Source organism: Peromyscus leucopus, chromosome 12 (genome assembly GCF_004664715.2).
Source record: "Peromyscus leucopus breed LL Stock chromosome 12, UCI_PerLeu_2.1, whole genome shotgun sequence".
NCBI lineage: Eukaryota > Metazoa > Chordata > Mammalia > Rodentia > Cricetidae > Peromyscus > Peromyscus leucopus.
Genome location: NC_051073.1, coordinates 46,486,063 through 46,499,082, shown reverse-complemented (window position 1 = coordinate 46,499,082; position 13,020 = coordinate 46,486,063). Strand labels below are relative to the sequence as shown.

The 13,020-nt window shown below is 37.3% G+C and overlaps 1 protein-coding gene across 9 annotated transcripts in view; it reads right to left on the bottom strand.

Moving 5' to 3' along the window:
* Positions 1-13,020, bottom strand: part of Bbx (BBX high mobility group box domain containing) — a 246,912-nt gene that overhangs the window by 80,894 nt on the left and 152,998 nt on the right. For all 9 annotated transcript variants that reach the window (XM_028867474.2, XM_028867477.2, XM_037209718.1 and 6 more), the window contains 2 exons: positions 7,407-7,577; positions 1,871-2,113 (listed from right to left, as the gene is read on the bottom strand). In XM_028867474.2, coding sequence (XP_028723307.1) covers positions 1,871-2,113; positions 7,407-7,577 — 414 coding nt within the window. The remainder of the gene's footprint in view (positions 1-1,870; positions 2,114-7,406; positions 7,578-13,020) is intronic.

The following is a 13,020-nucleotide window of genomic DNA, read 5'->3' as shown; positions in this document are numbered from 1 at the left end:
TTTGGACTTGAGGACCAGAGGCCTTCTTTGTGTCTGGCTTTGTATCACTTGCAACTACCACAAAATATGAGTACTGAAACTTCTTAATAAGCATTGGCTGACTGAACTGACATTCCAATTAAGGCTGCAATATTAACAAAAAAGACTTCAGCACGATTACATGCACTTTAATGTAACTGTGAAACATTGAGTAAATAAGCTGAAAGAAATAACCACTGGAGACCAATTGTGTGATAATTTGGGAAGTAGCTGAATCGATTAGACTTTGGAATAGAAATGAGACAATATTTTATATGAGTAACTATAAACAAGGCAAGATGCAATGTGGGACATTCTGGTTTCCACTTGTAGGCTGCAGGGGGCTACCTAAACAGATTTCATTATAGCACCACAATGGCAAATATTGTGAAGCTAATTAAGTAATTAATAAAAGAGTTCCTGTACAAAAATAATAGGTCCTCCTCTTAAAAGTGGCCACCTATTGGGTTTGTAAATTAGCTGTATTTAAGAAAAGGCAAACACTATATTGGCAATATGCTGCATGTTGTCCAAAATCAAACTCAAGTGTTTAATTATAGGAAGCATATGCAGCTCCCTGTGAGGCTGCAGATAATTATTTACTTTATCATATAAGCATTGAGTATGAAAGGATATAAACCTATTTAATGAGAAGGGTTTATTGTTAATTACTGTTAGGCCTGTGGAAATCTATTGGAACATTTAAAATCACATAGGTTGCTGTAATTGATTTTAAATTTTATAGATGCCCAGCATAGTTAAAATTCTATCTTTAACAATTAGTAAATTCCTACAGCCTTCTGTGATCATTAATTACACAGCAACACCACCATTTACTCTGGATTCAAATTTCCCTGAATGTTGTAAAAGAAATTTTTATGTTTCAGGATTCCTTATTAAACAACTCAATAAAATCATGTCAACTGAAGGCATTATTTTTCCACATACTGAGATGTCTAATAAAATATCTTGAAATTACATTATTTTATCCCCTGCTGGTTCATTTTTCCCCTCAGAAGTTAATGGGGTGGCAGGGATTTTCATGAATCAAAATTTTTTACAAGTTGAAACTCTAAGGAAATAATGTTAGAATTATTCTTTTCAGACTTAACCCCAATACAGTACTTATTCCTTATTTAGAACTAAGTCCACTTATAATATATTTAATGTACAGTGATTGCATATTGATTCCAGATTAATGTAGAAACAAATCTAGTACAGAACTTTTTGAAGATATTTAGTTACTGCTATCATTTTGGAACTAATGTGCCACCTTTCCAAATAGTCTTCTCATGTGGAAATGTTTCTCACCAATTACTGCTCACACAGTATTTGCAAGCATGCATACATCACAGCACACTCTATTCTACTGCCATTCATTCATGTATTAGCTTTACATCTTCATGCTGCACTATTTTTCCGAACAGAAACAAGTGAAAGCATATATCTTAACAATTGTGTTTACAAAAAATTCAAAGCACAATAGAGCTAGAAGGCATACAGATCTTTGTCCAACTTTCTCATTGTAGTAATTGTTTTAAAAAGCTGAGACCAGAGATATTCTCTCTCTCTCTCTCTCCTCTCTCCTCTCTCTCTCTCTCTCTCTCTCTCTCTCTCTCTCTCTCTCTCTCTCACACACACACACACACACACACAGTTAGCATCAGAACTTGATCATGATATATTCTTGTGATAGGGTAAGAAAAATCTAACCTGAGGTTGTCATCTTTCCCATGGTGTTTGATGACAATAAAAGATGACACCGTCAACAAGGGCTGCTGCATAGTTGCTGTGTAAGAGTTATAGAACTGATTGTCCATAATCACTATCAGACCTTGTCCTTGTAACCTACCTCCTTGGCCATGTCTGTATATTTCTGCTTTTCCTTTGGATCAAGAACAGCCCACCAATCAGCTAGAATCTTGGTAGCACCTCGGTTATCGAGCCTTGGGTGTTCCTGTCGGACAAGGGAGCGATGGCGCTTGCAAAATAAAAGAAATGCGTTCATTGGTCTCCGGGCTCGCTGCTCTGGTGACTCATCGTCTTCAGTCTCACCAACATCTTGCTCTAGGCCATCCGCCTCAAGAAGTTGAACCTATCACCAACCAAAGCGAAAGCCAAGTACTTAACACAGCTCAAACTATTTTAATGTAACAATCAGTTTTGATTTGCAAATTGTATTTTTTTCCTTTAGCTCTATTTAAACATCCAACAACCTGAAAAAGTAATTTTTAAAAAAAATTATTAACTACTCTTGGTGGTTGATAACTAACTTATGATGCATCCTGGTTAGTTTCTATGGTAACCTACTCATATCTCTATTACAGCATATATCTTATTGTGTTATAATTGCTTATCTTTTTTCTCTCACTAAACAGTGAACCTTCTGAGGATAAAATTCTCTTATTTACCTTTGTAACTGAAAAGCAAACTCATTATCTGGTAGTAACATTTAACCAATTGCTAAGTGAACAAAAAATTATTTTATGGTTTATGAATCTCAAGATTAATGATATATACATGAAATACATGTATATTAGCTCTTTCTGCTTTTTAAAAAGTAGTACCTTCTAGCTTAATAACATGAGAATGTTTATCATGAGAGCAGATATAATTAAAAGCAAATATAGAGCACCCAGGCTTTTGCACATAACACAAGAAGAGCTTCTTATATAAAGATCATATAAAAATTTAACATAACTGCTTAAAAGTACTTCACAGTACATCTTTAATCCTGTAAACATCAGTCTTATCCTCCAAGATATTAAGGATAAATTCTCCTAGGCTCAGTCAACCTTACTTTTGAAATCTTTCTCTCCTAAGCACTTTGTTGATTGCCGTTCAATGTCTTCAGGGACCTACATAGAGCACCAAATCTGTCTACTCACTGCCGTTCTGAATCCATGCAACTCTCAGGCCTAGTACACTTTGGCCTATGGTCTAGTCTTTCTCTTTAAATCCTCCTTGTAACACTTCCAGCAAATGACTGCCAGATTAAATTTCATGAAGCACATCTGTGATCAGGCTCTCTTAAAATATTGGGAATGCAGTATCACTATAATTGAAGTATAATTTCTGTGATGTTTCTTAGAAACAAATACAATCATGTACAGAAATCCTGATTGCATAAGCTCATGTCTTTCATTTCTTGTTCTACAATCAAAACCAAGAAGGCTCAAGGTAGTCTTCAGGTACATTACACAGTAGGGTAGCAGTCCTGAAACTCAGAAGTGGACTGGACTCTCTGGGGGCCTGGTTTAAAGAAAAAAAAAAAGATTGCTATGCTCTGAGTTTCTGATTGTGTGGCTCTGATGTGTGTCCTAAGAATTCTTATCACTAGCCAGTTCTCAAGAAGGGCTAGCACAACTAGAAGGCAACTGTACTCTTCTATACGATATTTACCAGGCAACAGTTAGCAGAACTGAAGAATGAAACACTTGCTAGATTCAATTTATTATTTTTAAAAATTATTATTATTATTATTATTATTATTATTATTATTATGAGAGAGAGAGAGGTGGGGTGGGGGGAGAGAAGGGAACCCTTGACACAGCATGCTTGTAAAGGTCAAAGGATCACTTTGTGGAGTTGGTCCTCTCAATCAGTTTTTTTTTTTTTTTTTTTTTTGGTTTTTCGAGACAGGGTTTCTCTGTGTAGCTTTGCGCCTTTCCTGGAACTCGCTTTGGAGACCAGGCTGGCCTCGAACTCACAGAGATCCACCTGCCTCTGCCTCCCAAGTGCTGGGATTAAAGGCGTGCGCCACCACCGCCCGGCTCTCTCAATCAGTTTTTATGTTGCCCAGTTTGCATGGTAAGTGCTTTACCCTCTCAGCCATCTTACCAATCCCAAGTTACTACTTTTTAATGCTTTTAAATATATTTTGCAAATATAACAATTATTGTCTAATACAAATAACAAAGTCTTAAAACTATGGCTGACTTGAAAATAAAGAGTACAGATTTATTCTCCTCATTTTATATATATATATAATTACTAGCAGTGATTTGAATTTCCAAAGGATATTTATTTGGTATATTTTAAAACTATGAAGCTAAGGAAAAATTAGGAATAAAATGCATTATGTAAATACATATAAACAAATAAATTACAAAGCAATGTGCTGATAAGCACTTGTAAATAAAGGTGTTGAAAGCAGAATCAGAACATGTTGGCTGATCAGTTGGAAGGAATGGAGAAGCAGGAATTGGGGTATGGAGCTTCATTCGAACATCCACATGAACATTCAAACATTCCACATGAAGTTCTATAGCACAATACAAGAAAATGAGAGTAGAGTTTGGGAAGTAAGGTAATAGGAAATATGGATCATTTCATGAAGAATGTGCTCTGCCATGGTGAAAAGTGGGCATTTAAACCCATATACAGTATTGGTTTGAAACAAAATGTCACCCGTTTATTTTCCTAAGTATGGGCGTCAAAAAACAAAAAAAAATTCTACTACTAATGTTATAGTTACTTTATTAGACAACTGAAAAGTGAGCAAATATATAAACAACAACAAAATGAAGATAAAAACAGCTGACTTTATTTTTGTTTACCAAGCATTTCTTAAATACAGGTACCTAAGCCAGATGCAATGGTGTGATGGTGGTTCTGTCAACTTGACAGGATTTAGAATATCACAGAACCAAATCTGGACATTTCTGTTAAGGACTTTCTTAGATTAAGTTAAGTGAGATGGAAAGGTGCACCCTAAATTTGGGTGGAACCATTCTATGAGCTGTGGTCCCAGACTGAACAAAAAGGAGGGAGGGAGCCGAGCAATCATATCCATTGCTCCCGGCTTTCTCTGAACACCCTGTGACAGCTGCCTCCTGCCACGCTGCTATCCTTCCTTGCTATGATGGACTACACACCCCGGAACTGTAATAACACATATTTCTTCATGTTGCTTTTGTCAGGGTTTGGTTGCAGTAACAAGACAAGGACCGAAAATAAATGTAGAGGCTTGAGTACATTTCTGAAGCAAGAGACAGACTGTTAGATTTGTTTTTAAAGAAAGAGCTGCTGCTGGTGCTGCAGACCGCAAATTTTTTGAGTAAAACCATAAGCAACCAAACCTTGAGAAGCCAATTGAAAATTTACTTCCAATATCCAGGAAAAAGAGAGAGCACAAAATCCAGACAAGAGGAATAGGAATAGGATTTTAAGGCTGGAGATATTATTCAAGATAGAACCAAGAGTGGTTGTTATTTAACTTGATTTAAAATTGAAGAATGATCCCAGGAAAGGCAGAATAAATAGTGATGGGTAGTTTGCATTTGGAGTAGCTATGGTTAGTTAGGCTGACACCTGCCAGTGGGGTAATGATCAAGATATAAATGAACAAAAATTCTAAGACTAAAGGGGGATAGGAACATTTCTAAGATGGAATAAAAGGATCTCATGACTTTAATCTTTCATTCAACAACTGTTTACTGGGACTTGCCATGTGCCAGGCCCTGTTCTAACAGAGCAGTTAGTGAAAAAAATCCCTGCCCTTATTAAGGAGGGAGGTGACATGACCAGCCTTCCATTCTGAAAGGATCCCTGTGACTGCTTTGCGCAGAATAGACAATATAAGGGGAAGCATGGAGGCAGGGAGATGGTAGGAATAAAATAATCTCTGCTGGAAATAGAGGTGGTTTGTACCAAGGGAGTTCAAAAAAGATTTTTTAAAAGGGGTCACGTAGAGAACATGTTTTAAAAGGTACAGCTGAGAGGATTTGAGGATGGGTGGGTGGAAGGATGGGAAGCTTGAGCAAAATTAGCTAAGGTAATTATTACTGGAAATATTGTAGTGCCTTTACTGAAAAAAAAAAGATAGAAAATTCGGAGGAGAAAAGTAAAAACTCAGTTTTGAGCACACTCAAACCAAGATTCCTAGCATGGATGGATGAATGGATAGATGGATGGATGGATGGATGGATGGATGGATGGATGGATGGATAGATGGATGGATAAATGGAGATGGATGGCCACACAGACAGACAAATAGGTGAGAGAGAGAGAGAGATAGACGGTCTGAAGTATGAGTTCAAGGCCAGCCTGGTCTATAGAGTAAGTTCCAGGACAGCCAGGACTGTTTCACAGAGAAAACCTGTCTCAAAAAACCAAAAGGAGGAGGAGGAGGAGGAGGGGAAGGAGAAGAAGATTATTAGATTATTACAGGCTCAGAAATAGTTTTGCTGAGGTAAGATTTACTACATAGCTAGCCTCTAATTCTTGATCCTCTTGAGTTAGTTTCTCGAAGAACTGAAAAAATGTAAAACTGTACACCCCGATTTGAGCATGAATATTTGAGGGTAAAGTACTATACAGAAATCAACTGAAAGAAACAAGGAAGGATTGGAGGTGAAGGAAGCTATATAAATAGAAGGGAATGCTGTTGTGGAAAGAGGAGACAACCTCAAGGACTAAGTAATCAACAGGGCAAATGAATCAGAAAAGTCAAATGAAGCGTAAAGTCAGCAATTTCCTGAAACAAGAGTGCCAGGATTTGAAGGTCCCCTCCCAAAACTAATCCTGAAATTAAATGGGCACTGAAACATGCCTCATGAGCAGATTAATGTTGATATCATGGCTTACTGTGGGAATGGGCTCACTCCTCACAAAAAGATGAGTTCTGCTAGGTGTTTGTTGTTGTTAAAAGGATGGCTGAATGGATGTCAATGGCCTGAAAAACACTGAAACCATATATTTGTAAATCTGTAGTGACAAATGCATGCTTTTTGTCCCTCCATTCAGTAGGCACATATTCGGCTTCTGCGATGGGCCAGGCACCACACTTGGTTCTGAGGCAGAAGAGAGTACAAAAGGGCGAAGCCTCTGCTCTCACAGAGCTTCTCAGGTCCACAAAGAAGACAGGGCACATAACAGGGCACATCGTTATGAGTGCTATGAAGAAATCCTGACTTTAAAATACAACGATTTGGCCCCACGTCTCCAGGGAGGTAGTTCTTTACTGAAATAATGAAAAGTCAGTTATACCAAATCCTAGGGTTCACTGTTCATGCATGGGGAAGGGGTGTTCCAGAAGGGAACTTTGCAGACAATGTGGCCACAGAGGCTTCGGGGAGGGGAAGCCAGATCCCACAAAGACCACGAGCAATGAAGACTAAGCACATCTCTGAATGGCCTGATGGCAAGAGGCAGGACTGGGCTGGGAGCAAAGAAAGCGGAGCTCACCAAGTGAGCACATCAAGCTTCAGGAAGAGCCCTATCAGCAATTTTGTATCACAAATTGTGAGGCGACAGAATTCCTAGAGAAGGATTCTTTTTCCTCTAAATTATTAGAAGGAGCAAGGAAAGTTAAATTCAGGAGTTCTAGAAAATACAATAACTTCATGTTTTCTAGAAAATGATTAGTGCCTGAATGAAAGCCTTACTTTATCAATATCTTCCTCTTCCTCGTCTTCTTCCTCCTCTTCTGAAAAGTCAAGAAGTTTCTTGGCTAGCAACGGATGCCACTGAAGACACTTCCGTTTTGGTCGTTTTCCAGCCCCTTCTCCTTCCGTTGAATGATCTTTATTTCTATTACTGCCTTTCATCACTGTAACCTGGGGAGTGGGGGGCACACACAAGATGGAGAGAATGTGAATACGAACCAAAGTCAGTTTGATTAAAATCACTTTCTTTTGCCCAGTTATCTCTCATTGGGTTATAATTTTAATTTCTAAACTATACATATCATCTTAGATACTTACTGGATTCAGTGAGAATCTCAAGTACATAATCATGCATTCATTTTAATGGGCTAAATTGAGCTAAGAAATGCTTTAATAAGTCTACTTCTTTCCACTCCATAACTTAAAACTTAAAACCTAAGTAAGCTATTAGGGGATTACCAGTTACATTTACCTGTTCATATTTATTCAGGATAGTGTCTCCCAGTTTCCTATCACAAGACTGATGAAAAACAACTTTTTGGGGAGCAGAGGGGTTCTGAGAGAGGCCCTTCATCTGCTCTGACATGACTATTACATTTCAAGTTAATTTTGCATCCTATACTAAGATAAATATGTGCTTGCAATATTAAATAAGTACCTTCTAAAAGTCATTTCATTCTCGGTTTAAATTTGAAATAAAACTATTACATACAATAAAATGTTTTTCAAAAACTGTGCAGTTTCCAAGGACTTGAACACATTGTGGGTCACAAAGCAGGATGAACCTGGTCACCTATCTATGACAAAATAAAACAAACACATTTTTTTTCATCTCCCCAGCATACATGTAGCCTAATTTAAAAAGAAAAAAGGCTTTAGACTTTTACAATTTTTTTTTAAAAAAATGTATAATTGGCTAAAATAGTTGAGATAATCAGGTTATAAATGTGACACTATATCCTTTAGACTCCCAATTATCCATTATTTTTTAATGACTTGAAACTACTGTAGGTTGTAATGGCATGTCCGTCATTTTCCAACACAACAAACTCTAGAGTCTAGAAGTAACTAAGCACTTTCTTACATGCTATCTCACTTTTTCTGATTTATAATTTCTCACTCATTGGATGTAAAACAAGATTACTATTCAAATATATTCATGATAGTGAAATGCTATCAAACATGAATAGCTCACAAACAGATGCTGACAATGGTGAACAAGCACACTTCCTCATCTCACACCAGGAATATTTGCACCAATCCAATGCTTGCAGTATAATGTCACTGAACACATAACACCACATTAAAACAATTTTGCATCCATGCACATAAAGCATCAAGATCCCAACCTGTTCTCAGGCTTTGTAAACAACATAGCACAGGCAAACTCATCCACCATCCTAATTTCTGGATTTTGAGTTATGCTTAGGTTGTCCTTACTTCAAAACCAAAAGTTATTCACTAGTGTTTTCTCTTAGAACTTGTATGACTTCATCTTAGATACTGCAATACTTTAATAAAAGTAGTAAAGTAAGGATCTAGTTTACTCAATTATCCTAAATAGTTTGCCAACTGTACTAGTACCATCTCTTAAAGAATTCAGATTTATCCTCTTCTCAAGAATGCCATTTTTACCCATACTAAATTTCCAAACAGACACAAGTCCATTGCGCTATTCTGTTAATGATCATCTCCCTCTAAGTGCTTACCAATCTCCTTTAACAAACAAAGCCTCAGCACCTTTTAAATTCTCTATTATATTTGCACATGTGTGGTGGGGGTATTGAGGGGCAACTTGTAGGAGTTGGTTCTCTCCTTCCACCATACCGGTTCCAGGGATCAACTCAGATCATTAGGCTTATCTGCAAGTACCTTTACCCACTGAGCCATCCCTATGGCTCCGAAGTTGTATGTGTGTGTGTGTGTGTGTGTGTGTGTGTGTGTTGTGTGTGTGTGTGTGTATATATAATGCTCTTCCTATTAGATTAACACACTTGGTTCATTTTGATAAGTATAGTATACCAAAATATGAGTACACTGCAATTTACTCACCAGCTCACTGCTGATGGACAGTGAAATTAGTCTTTTTTCAAGGATAGCAATAAAATATGCATTTTAATAAAATAATTTTCACTTTGATAAAAACCTTCATAAAATATGCACCTGTCTATGATTAGGCCAAAAACAAAATGGGCAGAAGAAAGTTAGAAAACTGGGAGGGGGAGGGAGGGAAGCAAGGAGTTGGAAAGAAAAAAGGAAAGGGAAGGGGAAGGAGAGGAGGAGGAGGAAGCAAACCAGTGTCCCTGTGGCTTTTGTAGCAGGAATTTCTGCTGAATGAAGTAATTACATGACTCGTGTGGCTGCTTTAAGAGCACAAGAAGTTATTGAAAACTCGAATGGAACTAGTTATCTGGCATGCTCTTAATAAAAGAACAGAGATTTCTTGTGAATTGATAGGCCATTTAACAATTCCCATTTTATCTACAAATAAAGCTTGGCATAGGCAGCCCAATTTCCAAAAATACCATTGCCATACAGAGAGCAAAGGAAATGGCTGCTTCTGTGGTTTATTAATCATTCAGGATAAGCTGTCTGAGTAGTAATTAAATCCATATTTGGGACCCAATATTTTATGAGATAACATGTTTTAATAGTAAAAGAAATCAATGGGAAACCATACGCTTAGGCATTTTATCAATTGGAGATGGCACAGTATTTCTGGTGCCTTCAGAAAACGTATTTTAGACTTGTGAATTACATTATGCTATTAGTTTTACATATAATAAACATTTACTTTACACACAAACATATGTGTCCAGTATTCCTCACAGATACTAAAATCCTAAGATGCCCAAATCTCTTATAAAATGGTATAGTGTTTTCCAGAAGCACAGCTATATGTGGATCTTAACTATTTCCAAAGGCTCAATGTTGTGAAGGTTTGATCCCCAGCTGGTGGTGCTTTTGGGAAGTGGAACTTTATGGGTCTGGTAGAAAAAGATAAGCATTGGAAGAATGCTCTTGAAGGGGATGTTGGGACCCTACTCCTTCATCTTTCCTTGCTTCTTAACTGCCATAGGTTGAGCAGCGTCTTCCAACATCTGCCCCTTACCACTATATACTGTGCCACTATCACAGGCACAAAGTAATGAGGCCAGTGACCATGGACTGAACATGACCAAATGATCTTTCCACCTTTTAACTTGATGGTCTTATTTTGCCAGTGACGTAAAGCTGAGTAACACACAGAAACATCCTTCCCTACTTTTAAGCATTTCTAGATTATTTATAACATCTAATACAATGTAAATACTGTGTGAATCATTGCTCTACTACATATTTTGGGGATTAATGATGAGGAGAAGCCTGTACAAGATCAGCATAGATGCAAGTTTTTTTTTTTCTTGACATTTTCTGAGGCTGGTTGAACCAAATAGAGGGTCTACTATGTATCTGTGCATATATAGGTCAATATTCATAAATAAAATGGAATATCAAAAATCAAATTAATGGCTAGTATATGTGGTCATCCTGCATGATCTGTTCTCACTCTTTTTAATATAGTCTATATGTAACTCTGGTTACTGTACCTTTTTTTTTTAAGACTTTTTAAATGTTATGTATATGAGTGCTCTATCTGCACGTATGCCTTTATGCCAGAGGAGGCATCAGATCCTACTATAGATGGTTGTGAGCCACCATGTGGTTGTTGGGAATTGAACTCAAGACCTCTGAAAGAGCAGCCAGTGCTCTTAACCACTGAGCCATCTCTCTAGCCTCCTTTTCTGATAACTTCAAAAATAATTATCCTTATATAGAAATACACAAAATAATTTAAATAAACCCTCCCCCTCTATTGTTGAGCCTTTCATAATGGTTCAAGACATTGTCTGTCTGTCTCCTGAAATCAGTTATGTTCAAACAGCTATACAAACTTCACTACTTAACTGTGGCAGTGATCCACTATTTTTGTATATTATGGTGACTTCAAAATAACCACCATCTCTTTCATTTCTCTGAATTCAGATATTTTTTTCCTGAGTGGGAAAGGGGAATGAAAACTGTCTAACTCTGATATACAGACCAAGGTGGCTTGTGGTGAGTGAAAACCAACAGCCACCTGGAGTTGGAGAAAAAAAGGGCCAGCCACCCCAGCACAGTGTCAGAAACAAAGCAGGACATTTAATTTTAGCATTCATCAGAGGTGAATACAAGAATAAGTGAACTGTAGGTAGCATATCTCACATGGAATCATCAGGAAAGTGTAATCTAAAGGTGTAAAACACCTCCAACTGAGAACTGGACACTTTAATAATGTACAATTATAATAACTATCTAATCTAACAAGCTAGATTTTAATTTCCTATCAGTGTATTTTCAAACCATAAAAGAAGGGAAAACAGTAGGGGATAATGATGATCTTGATTATAATTCTCGACAGCAGTAAGAAACAAGAATCAAAGGAAGAGAGAAAAAAGTAGGAAAGACAAAGGCAAAGAAGACATAAGTCTGCGACGCTACCACTGATCTTCAACAAGAAGGCAGAAATTTGATTAATTCTGACATTGAGAGAAGTCTTGCTATCTATCTATCTATCTATCTATCTATCTATCTATCTATCTATCTATCATTTATCACTGCTAAAAGCCCCAATAGTTTAGTCTGGTTGCTGTTTTTCAAAGAACAAATTTAGCTGGCAGTCTATATGCAATAAATTAAGCATGTGGATGATTTCATCAAGTGGGGGTTATTTTGTCCTCTGTGACTATAAGACAATTAATGCTGGATTACCTGATCAATGGGCTCAGTACCTGAGAGACTAAATGAGATAAAAACTTAGCTACTGAGGTTGCCAGGAGATGAAGACTGCTATCCAAAGCATTGGATATTTATTTAATGTATAAAAAGCAATGCTACCAGTGTGTACCTGTTTTCTATGGACATTAAGTGTCCCAAAATACATACTCACTGTACTGAATCCAGTATCAATCCATTGTTTTAAAAGCCTTTTAGAAATATTTTGTTACTTTCACTTATGTTTATGTGTGTGCATGGTAGGTATATGTATGTGCAGATGAGTACAGATGCCCACAGAAGCCAGAAAAAAGGATACTGGTTTGTAGTAGGTTGTGAGGTGCTGGGAACCAAACTTAAGGTCTCTATAAAAGTAGTAAGGGCTCAACGCTGAACTATCTCTCCAGTTCCTCATTGTCTATCAATTATATCTGGCGGAGAGAACTTCAGTTAACTGTGTTTCTTTCAAGCCCATTCATTTAAGACTTGTCTCATGAGCAAAACTCCACAAGAACAACAACAACATTAAAGATAGTCAAAGAAAACAATGGAGGGTATACAGATGTACTATGAGCAGGCCTCAAATAGATGTCTCTCTCTGCAGCCAATTACTTGTGAAATTAGTCATTACACTGGTCCTTCCTCCTGTGAAACTCAACAGGTAGTTGTCTGGTAGACAGGAGAATGTCCAGCACACTGACTCAGAGGCTCTCCTTCAGTGTCAGCACAGCATACCATTTCCTTCCACACACCATGGAGGCAGTACAGCTTTAACAGGCAGCATTTACCCACTCACAGATAGCCTAAAGTTCTGCTTTGG